This window comes from Oryza brachyantha, chromosome 2 (assembly GCF_000231095.2).
Source record: "Oryza brachyantha chromosome 2, ObraRS2, whole genome shotgun sequence".
NCBI lineage: Eukaryota > Viridiplantae > Streptophyta > Magnoliopsida > Poales > Poaceae > Oryza > Oryza brachyantha.
The window spans coordinates 19,194,755-19,204,691 of NC_023164.2; the positions used below are offsets into that span (position 1 = coordinate 19,194,755).

At 37.7% G+C, this 9,937-nt stretch overlaps 1 protein-coding gene and 1 non-coding gene across 2 annotated transcripts; one reads left to right on the forward strand and one right to left on the reverse strand.

Annotated features, from left to right (window-relative positions):
• Positions 1-3,968: 3,968 nt before the first annotated feature.
• On the reverse strand, positions 3,969-6,442 carry LOC102708962 (probable ascorbate-specific transmembrane electron transporter 1). The gene is made up of 4 exons (XM_006647532.3): positions 6,209-6,442; positions 5,170-5,218; positions 4,878-5,080; positions 3,969-4,474 (listed from the first exon to the last, which is right to left on the reverse strand). The coding sequence occupies exons 1-4, from the start codon at positions 6,350-6,352 to the stop codon at positions 4,166-4,168; spliced, it is 705 nt and encodes a 234-aa protein (XP_006647595.1). The 5' UTR covers positions 6,353-6,442; the 3' UTR covers positions 3,969-4,165.
• Positions 6,443-9,335: 2,893 nt separating this feature from the next.
• TRNAP-UGG lies at positions 9,336-9,407 on the forward strand. Its single transcript has one exon. It is a non-coding gene; the product is annotated as a tRNA-Pro (tRNA).
• The last annotated feature ends 530 nt before the right edge of the window (positions 9,408-9,937 follow it).

Here is a 9,937-nt window from a genome sequence, read left to right on the forward strand (position 1 = left end):
CGACGGGGTGTAATCCGACGACGTGGCGCCCTGCAGAGGACTCAGTGGGGCGTAGTCTGTTGAAGCAGCGCGTCGGGGAGGACTTGACGGGGTGTAGTCCGGTGACGCAAGGAGAGAGGAGAGGAAGAAGAGAGAGGAGAGGAAGAGATAGAATGAGAGAAAAACTGACATGTGGGACCCACCGGATGCCACGTCAGCAAAACCAGTCAAAAAATAAGTCAATACTGCTGAGAGACCTTTTTTGAACGGATTATAAGAGTTGAAGGGTATAGATTTCTGGTATTTCGGTTAAGGGATGAAAAACAGACTGGCCTTAAAGTTCAGGGACCTTGTGTGGACTTTTTCCTTTTTATAAACTTTAGATTTTTTTGGCTTTTGGGCTTTAATATTTAGGCCCATGCCACCCCAATGCATGGTCAGAGTCAAGTCCAACTCGAACAAGCTTACCTACGTAGGTATAGTTGATGCGAGAATAATTTATTGTGGTATGGATCAACTTAGCAAACTTAATTTTATTTTTAAAATCTTTTAAATAAAATCTACGCTATTTATTTGAACTATAATCATTACAAATTATTTGTAGATCAATCCACGATATCCTATTAAATCGACTCAGTTTCCAAGTTCTAAGAAGAAGCCTAAATCGATACATGCTCATCTTTTTTTTTCTCAAACGCGTAAAAGACATAAACCTTAGTATATTAGCAGGACAGACCCATCGTTTCACTTATAATTAGTATAAACAAAAACAACATGTTAGCAATTAAAAAATAATTTATGGATAAACCTTTACACACATGTTTATCGGTCCATAAGTAAATCATATAGAATAAATTCGATAAAAAAATCTAAAATTTACTTCAAATTTAAATTTAAACTTTCGATTTATACATATAAATATAAGCGATACGAGTACAACCAGTAACGTGCTTGGACAAGTACGCGGACTTGTACCGGTGTACGTGCGGCGCAGAGGGTTCCGCGCGGCCGTTGGAGCGGGCGTCTCATCCCTCAGCAGCCAAGCGTACCGCGCGGCCGATGTACCACGGGGTTCCGCCCGTGTTTTCCTTGACTCCGCTCAGACGTGCACGGCAGGGAAGCCGCGAGCTTTTTGGACGTTCGTGCGGGCCAACTCCAGCGGCGCCGAGCTTGGTTATTATAGCTACACAACCCATCGGTTGGCATAGTTTAATTAACCTGAGCACATATGAATTAACCAATAGATCATGAGATTTGCAGTGATTACTCTTGTTTTTCGCTTTTGATTATAGTTATATGCTAAAATTTAAATTTTTGTTTTAAATTTAGAGTTGATTTTAGGGTTTTTCATTATAGTTTATTTTTAGAATTTACTTTTAAATCACTCCGAACATACACATATAAGTTTTATTTATAAGTAATTTTTCGTTTGCAAATATATTATTTAGTTTTTTTTCTAAAAAACAAACAATAACTCCCTAAGGTTAGTCATTTGTGACTGACAGCTTTTGACTGTACTTATAAGAAAAATTTAAATTTTCAACCAAATATTTAGAGTATATTTTGGAGGTTCATCGTAATCTATTTTCTACTTTCGCTTTTAAATTGCTAATATTTATAAAATATTTTTTATTTGCAAATACGCCATTTAGTTTTTTCTTAAAAAATCAAACGATCATCCCCTTTGTTTTTTTAACTTTTCCAGTGAGGACATTTGCAAATATTTGGATGCGACAAATTAAATGCAATGATTCCATAGCTCAAAGACAGTGTGGTTGTTGATACAATTGCTATTATATTGGCTCTGAATTATCATGCGTTAGTCTTTTTCCGTCGCGTATTACAGTATGGGACTAGCCATTATTCAGTTTCGTGCCCTAAGCTGCCTTTTCTTTTTCCGTCGGCGTAACTTTTTCCGTCCTTGTATTTGATTCCCAGATTGTAAAGACAAACTTGTCTCGAAGAAAAACTGCAAATACAAACTAGTGAATTATCCTTGTCCTTTCCCTTCCATAAAGAATACGCAATCCCGTGCTTCGAGTTATTTGGGATTTAGAAGTTGCTATCTGTCTATATGAACTAGAAACTGTCGCAGGAGCTTTAGATTATTCTATATGCATCTTCCATTAAGCACCTTAATTTGATCGTCACCATAATAATAAGTGACAGGCTTGCATGTGCTTTAAATATAATGATTGCTAGTGGCATATTCACATGAGCTTTAAATATAAGGGTAGTTAGTGGGTGATGATATGACATGCGTGTATATTGAGCTTTATAGGTAGTGGGTAAGAATTATATGGTATATATATATAGATAGTATAAACAACTAAGGTTGGAGACAATGCCAGCTAGATTTTGCTCCTTTAAAATAAACAGTCGCGCACGTTGGAACCAGTCCACCGTTGAGCGACGCCAACTCGTCGATCTCACTTGGCATCTATATCTCCGAGCGGTAGCCAATTTATAGGTTTTTTTATATACATATTATTAGCGATTTAAAAGACTAAGGCTATAAAATAATCTTCGGTAAAAAACATCTAACATCAACTTAAAATTTAAGGTTAAGAATCTCACATGCGGAATGTAGGAAATTTGGAGAGGGAAGATGAAGAGGCGTTGGATCATAAACAAAATATGTAGAAGAATTTTTTTGGCTAGCAGTCCAAAATAGAAAAATGGAGAGTAAGATTTGATAAGACTTTTGGAGTTACTCTTAGGCTTTCCGAGTTCCAACCCATCTTCCTCCACAGGTTTCTTTTAATATGTCACCTTCGATGAAGATGATGAGGGTGAGCTCAAGTGGCTAACAAAATGGATGGCCAACTGCAGTTATTATTAAATTTAAAGTTAAATCCTCGTAAAATGTATTTCCAAATATGGACATTTTGATCATGCCTCCTGCTTGGCATGACCATGCCAAATAACGTTGTTACGTAAGTCTCGATGGTTAGGCAATGTTATTAAGCTACACTAGTCTTGCAGGTGTGTCAATATTGGCAATATGATTTAGACACCATTAAGGCTAGCTACGCGATGTGACGTGTTTAAAAGATCAGATTTAAAGATAAGTTTTAGAATGAGTCAGTTGTAAAATAAAAATAAAAAGATTCAAAAAAAGTACTCCATCTGCCTTTTTATCTAACGCTCTTGTCTTTTGAGTCCATGATTGATCGTCCATCTTGTTCAAAAAATTATATAACTAAATATCTGTGCTTTGTTATGGATTTTATGATGTGTTATTAAATTTTCTTATATGAAATAGTCACCTTAATTTGAATTTATATGTAGAACTATATTTAGCTGGTTTTTAATATCAAGACATTTGAGGGCTAAATTGTAATAATTTAAATTTATATATAGATATCGATCTATATTTAACTAGTTTTTAATTATATGTAGATTCACTGTCACCATCACTGCTCCTTTTTTATAGAAGTATAATTACTAGTTATGTTGTTGTGATTTAATTTATTACTAAAGGAACTTGCATGACTTATAATTTTACATAATTGTAAAAAATTAAATAAAACAAACAATCAAATTTAAATTTAGATTAAGAAGTCAACCATGTGAAATAAAATTAATCAGAGGGAGTAATAAAAATTCCAAAATTCCAGCGCTATCCAGTTTGTTACTACCACTCACTTGCATTAACACAAGGATTACTGGGTGGAAAAATGCCACTCATAGTGAAACGAGAGGAAAATCATCTCAGACGGCAATAAATGTTTTCTTTAGACAAACATGGCATACACCTCCATCATTTTACTTTTACTTATACTATAAGCCAAAAAATAAATTTTCAGATTAAGTTGATTTTGAGATTTTTTAATTGCTTATTTTCTAGTCTTGGCTTCTAGATAGCTAAGAACACATATATAAAAATTTTATTTATAAATTATTTTCTATTTGTAAACATGTTGTTTGTCTTTTTTTCCTTTAAAAAGCAAAAAGATGACGCTCATAGACACGCCTGAGTCCCGACATTGTTTGTACTAATGTAGATTAATCACATAGCAGTAACAAATAAACATACCACAGATATACACATTTCCTTTTTTTTTTTGGTCAGTTCCAGTTTGTTCTTTCTTTCAAGGGGAGATATATGAATACCCTGTTTCACATTGGAATAGCAAGTTTTTTGTTGGCTGTATACTTGTATATGCTGTAAACTGCACACATTCTAGTGTCCAGGGATTGGAGCATAGTCATGTGGTTCTTCAAAGCGAGCAGGAGAAACAGCAGCAACGACGACGGAAGCACCGAACAGCACAACAGCCAAAGCCGTGAAGTTCACCAAAAATGCCTCTGCGCCATATTTGTCGAGTCCTGAGCTTTGGAGGAAAGTGAGCTTCTCAAGAAAACCAAGTTGTGCGGTGGCCAAGGCTAAAATGTAGACGAAGAGCCCAAACAGTATATGCCAAGGAAGAGCACCCTTCCTCACGTTGGGTGAAGCACGAGGGAAGAAGAAGGTAACAAACCCAAATATCCACTGTAATATATAAGGCACATTTAATAACACAAGCTGTCAACGACCAAGTAAAAATATTCTACTAAATTTCATTGACAGATTTCAGCTACTACGATATAACGTCCCAGTTCAATGAATGTGTTGTGGATCCAATTCTTATGTCTCTCGGTGTCTAGTAACATATTCAGATTCATGAATTTTGAGTTGTGAACAGATAATAGGATACATATCATTTAACCAAACCTATTCAGGAATTGCATGTAACACCATAATTGATTAAATTGTAAAAAAAAAGTCTTCTATATGAATGCTTGACCTACCGCTATCTCCCCTATTGGTTCTGTTGTAAGTCAATGGTTTCAGACAAATCATAATAAGTGGAGGCTCATATGGAATAAAACTGCAACTATATTAGAGGGCTTACCTGAATACCATACAAACAAATTGTTCCGATCCCAAGCCAGGAGTGCAGACTGTACAGATTGGCAATTCCACTTTCGTTGTGAAATTTGAAAGCACAGTATATCCCAATCACACCAAGCACAAGTGCAATTGCATGGAGAATTAGGTGGATCAGTTTAGTTGAATCATGCTTCCATGTAGGAAGTACCTTGTAAACCATTATAGCTGCCAAAATGGAGAAGGAATATTACTACTAAAACCTGTTCACAAACCAAAGAAATAATAATAATAATAACAGCAACAAAACACATTACCTTCACTCCCAAGGATTAAATAGCCAATAAGCATAAGTACAGGGTGAACCTGCAACATCTAAAAATTAGAGATATGCAATAGGCAACCGATTTTAAATGCTAATGTATACCAACTACTATCCTGAATTACTGTGAAACAAAATATTATGTGATTAGAAAAGCATAACAGAGGAGAAGGAAATATGCAGTTTAAAATGTCCATCTGCACTTAACTCCAAGTTTACTTTGCTGACTTTTGAATGGAAGGGGCGATATTGGGTGCTCCACGTAAAGAAATGTGTGGCAAGTTGAAATTTAAAATACAATTGCTTTTTAACATTTTCTGCTCGTCCCATTGCTTTTAACATGAACCGCTTCTTCTGATATACATTCAACATCATGCCATCATTATTTAGGAATTCTCTATTTTCCCCCATGGCCATGGACAACATGCCAATGTGTTGACCCAACATGGTTGGATGAGCATGAGAGCATCCATAATTCAATACCCAACAAAAACCAAATAAAGAATACACCATGTGGTGCTTTGTTTAATAACCCATCAAGCAGTTAAACAACCCTGTGAGATGCTCAAACCGAACGCTCGGACGCTTTGCAAACTTAACGCATGCAGCAAGCCGGCAAGACCTGCAAACTTACGAAATTCAACCCAGTTCTCATCAAGTGCTAGTCACAAATCCGAGGACATTACCTAAGAAATTGCTTAACCAAAGATGCATAGCGGAGAAAAAAAAAATACTAGTGTTCACAACTTCATCATGCCAATGCTAACAGCAAAAATTAAAGCAGATGCTACGAACATCATGCTTTTCTTGATCAATTGCCAAACAGATATGACAGCGCTTCCTTTTCTTGCAAACGAAGCTAACTACCCCTACCTCCAAATTTATTTTTTTTTTTGGTTTTGGGGAAGAAATACAAAAGACAGCGGCATCCAAAATTGTCCGCGTCCAAGCAGCCCCCATCTAATCCAACACCTCGGGACGAGAAAGATAACTAGAGAAAGAGAGAGCAGAGCAGACGAGCAAGTAGTACTCACGTTGAAGATGAGGTTCTTGTTGGTGGCCTCGAAGGCGAGGCCGCCGCGGAAGTGGATGCACCAGACCAGAACCATGGCGGCGGCCGCTACGGCCAGCGCGTGCGCCACGTATGTGAAAGGCGCCGCCCTCGCGCCGAGCCCCATCGCGCACCCGCCGCGCTGCCCGCTGCTACCGGCTGCTGTGTGGGGGCGAGTGTAGTTGCCCCAACACGACGCCGCCGCTCCTATAATTGGGGAACTTCTATTTTTAACTTACGAGATGGAGCCGTGGGTTAGTGGGTAGAAGAAAAAATTATGTCCGCCTCAGTTATTTCTTTTACGGGGCTGTTATGGTGTACCCTTAAGATAGCGACAGATGTTATCTTGTCTAAATAATATGATACTTTAAATGTATTAGGTATGATATCATATTCAGGTAACATGATACCTCACGTGTATCGTATATGATATTTCAAGGTAGCATGCTTAAGTAATATGGTACCTCATATGTACTGTGTATGATACCTGAATAATATCATATCTGGTACTAGTGATATTATAAACAATGTCATATCCGGTAGTGAATCCTCATCATTGTCACCACCGTCGTTGTCGCGGCCATCGCTGTCGCTCTAGCAGCCACCGTAGTTGTCGCTGACGCCGCAACTGCTGTCGACCGCCGCTAGCTGCTCCCACCGACCGCTGTTGTTGTTGTCGTCGTCGTCGCCACCGTTGTCGCTGTAGTCATCGTCCCTGCCGTCATGAGCTTGTAATTAAGATCACCACGATCGTCGACCTCACGGTGGCGCGGCACCACCACCTCGATATCATCGTCAACAGCGTTAGGGTCGTGGGCTCCCTAGCGTAGCGAACGATCGGTTTGCTCGACCTCACCGACTTCAACGTCATCATGGTGATCAACACGCGCAGCGTCCTCGCCTGAGTCAAGCACACCGCGAGCATCATGGTGCCCCGCCATAACAGCGTACAACGTCTCTAAATACGCCTTGGTCGGCATGGTGATCATCGACGACGCTGGGCGTGTCCACGTCGGATTTTCCTGTTCCTAGAACAGTACCCTCGCTCGCTTGGTTTGGGTCGTGCTGGGTGGTGGACGAGGCAAGGCCTGCTCCTCTGCTAAATGCCTATCCGTGCTGCAGCTCGCTCTGCCGAATTAATTGGTGGTTGGTCTGTTCACTGCCCCGTGGGCCCTTATGTGGGGCTCGCTGGCTCTCCATCAGTTCACCTTTTTTTCTAATTTCTCTATGGTTGAATGCTACTCGTCGCAGTGTATTCTGTCATTTACGGTATATAGTTGTATAGTATTTTCTTTTTTTATAAGAATATGTTGTGTTGGTAGGGTGTGTGCAGTGCACGTATATGCATAGGAGCGTCTCAGCCACGTTTTTTTTAGCCTATGCTTATATGACTAAATAAAATTTAGGTTTTATTGTAGTTAATTTTTCAAACTTATATCTATCGCTTACGCTTAATTATAAGACAAAATTTAAAATTTTAACTTTAAATTTAGAGCTGATTTTAGGGTTTTCGTCGTGGTTAATTTTTTAGCCTTATATCTTATCGCTAAAAATACATATATAAAATTTTATCGTTAAATTATTTTTCATTTGCAAATATTTTGTTTGGTTCTTTTACAGAAAACCCAAACCATCACCCCTTTATATTTGTATTCTGTTTGTAACGGGCTACAGAAAAACTTAAAAAGAATATATACTATAAATAATTATAGTGTAACTTATAAAGAACGAAAAGGTAGCTCAATTTTTCCGTGTATTTCTAGAATAGATCCACTACTCTGGTTTTGAGAAACTAACGTTCCAGTAATTTAATTTTACTCAAGCTCTACCTGCTTTTGTGTTAAGGATTCAAAAGTTGAAGCCTTGCCCAACATGCTCTAAAATTATTACGTATTTGTCTTTTCTGATGAGGGTGGAAGGTGCCAAGATTTATAAGATTATTTGGCGCTCCCTGGTTCTCTAATTCTTATCGTTTTAAATAAAAATAATTAAACTTTTAAATTTTCAACCATCAATAATTTTCATAATATTTAGATTAAAAACACTATGATTATATATATATATATGTAATAAATCATAAAAACATTTAACTAAAATTTAAAATGTTTGAAAGTAGAGACTGGATTACGTAAGAATATGATTTATTGTGATCTGATTAATTCAGTCCCAGTGAAGGCCACAAAGCGGGAAACGGAAGACTCTAGTCCTCCGATCCGTCCGTGGGCGTTCGTGTCTTCCATCTTGGCATCTTCGGTCTCGTTCTGAAAAACCTCACCATAATTTTGATACTATCAATATTGGTAAGGTGATGAGCCGACGACCGGGGAGGGCGGGAGGTCATTCGTGCTGGTGATATGCTGACACTACGCCATGTACTTTCTCCCGGTCAATCGGTTATATTATATAAAAGATGTTTTGACTTTACCTATCTATCTATAAATAAATAAATATTCTATAAATATATATTGATCCATTAAACATCCATATCAACCTAGTGATTGCTAAAACAATTTGTAATGTGAAATGAAGTAATTGTTACATGCTACATATAGGATCTGCAATATCGCAGTAATTGTCACGATTATCACAATAATCGGTCATATTGTCAGGGCACGATAATGGTAAATTGGAAGACAAAACCAAAAAAAATAGATATATCACGATAATCATGACATATCATACGGTTTTCGCATAAAAATACGATTATCGATATTGCAAAAACCACCATGATTATCGTCTCATCTGCCGTGATTATCATTTTCACCAAAACCTCGGCGGCAATCGCTACAAACCGCATGATTATCGCGCGCGTGGTATTCCCATAAAAATTGTGAAGAATTTGTTCAAAAATTTTAATTTCAGATTCATACGTTTTTTACATGATTATCGTCAATAATCGTGCTACCGTAGCCGTAGGGGAGCGATTTCGGGTCATTCCACGATAAACCGAACCCTGGTTACATCACGGTATTCGGTGTTTTCGCATTATGAACTCGAGCTGCCATGGATTGACGAGTGATGGCCCTATGAGATTTGATACTCCTTCCGAGTTGCAATTTTAACCCTCTGAGCCATCTTAAAATCCTTTTCTATCCACATTAAACATCGAAGGGCATTTGGTCTAGTGGTATGATTCTCGCTTTGGGTGCGAGAGGTCCCGAGTTCGATTCTCGGAATGCCCCATTCTTTTTGTTATTGCTCCCCTAATTAGTCATCTAACTAATCCCCACACATGAACAAACTATTTTTGTTCCCCTTGATTAGTCAGCTAATCATATAATCCCCATACATGAACAAATCAAGGTTAGTCAGCTAAAGTAACCCCATAGATGAACAAACCTAGGAGAAAATGGCAGGAACATGCAATCTAAGTAGTATCAGAACTAACATTGCTATTTGGTGTAATGGCGTAGTCTAGTTTACACCAACAGAAAGAAAATCACAAATATCACTCGCTAGCACGTACGGGTCACTCAAAGGTTAAAAATAATGTTCTCTCCGGTAAAAAAAAATATATTGGATATCAACAAGGTCTCTAGAATACGTTTTTGACTACTAGTTTATATTGTAAAATTTATATTATGTCAGTTTTTTTTGCAGGAAATATTGCACCATAGTTCAATTTGTATTGTAAAATATTTGCAAACCCAGGAAAATTAAAAATACTTTTCGTTGCAAATATCCCCATATGATTTCTTAATATATCATATTA

Coding starts and splice junctions, on each gene's coding strand:
- LOC102708962 (XM_006647532.3), bottom strand. CDS start 6,352: ATGGGGCTCGGCGCGAGGGCGGCGCCTTTCACATACGTGGCGCACGCG. Junction 5,219..6,208: donor ACAAGAACCTCATCTTCAAC/GTGAGTACTACT, acceptor TAGATGTTGCAG/GTTCACCCTGTACTTATGCT. Junction 5,081..5,169: donor TTTAATCCTTGGGAGTGAAG/GTAATGTGTTTT, acceptor CCATTTTGGCAG/CTATAATGGTTTACAAGGTA.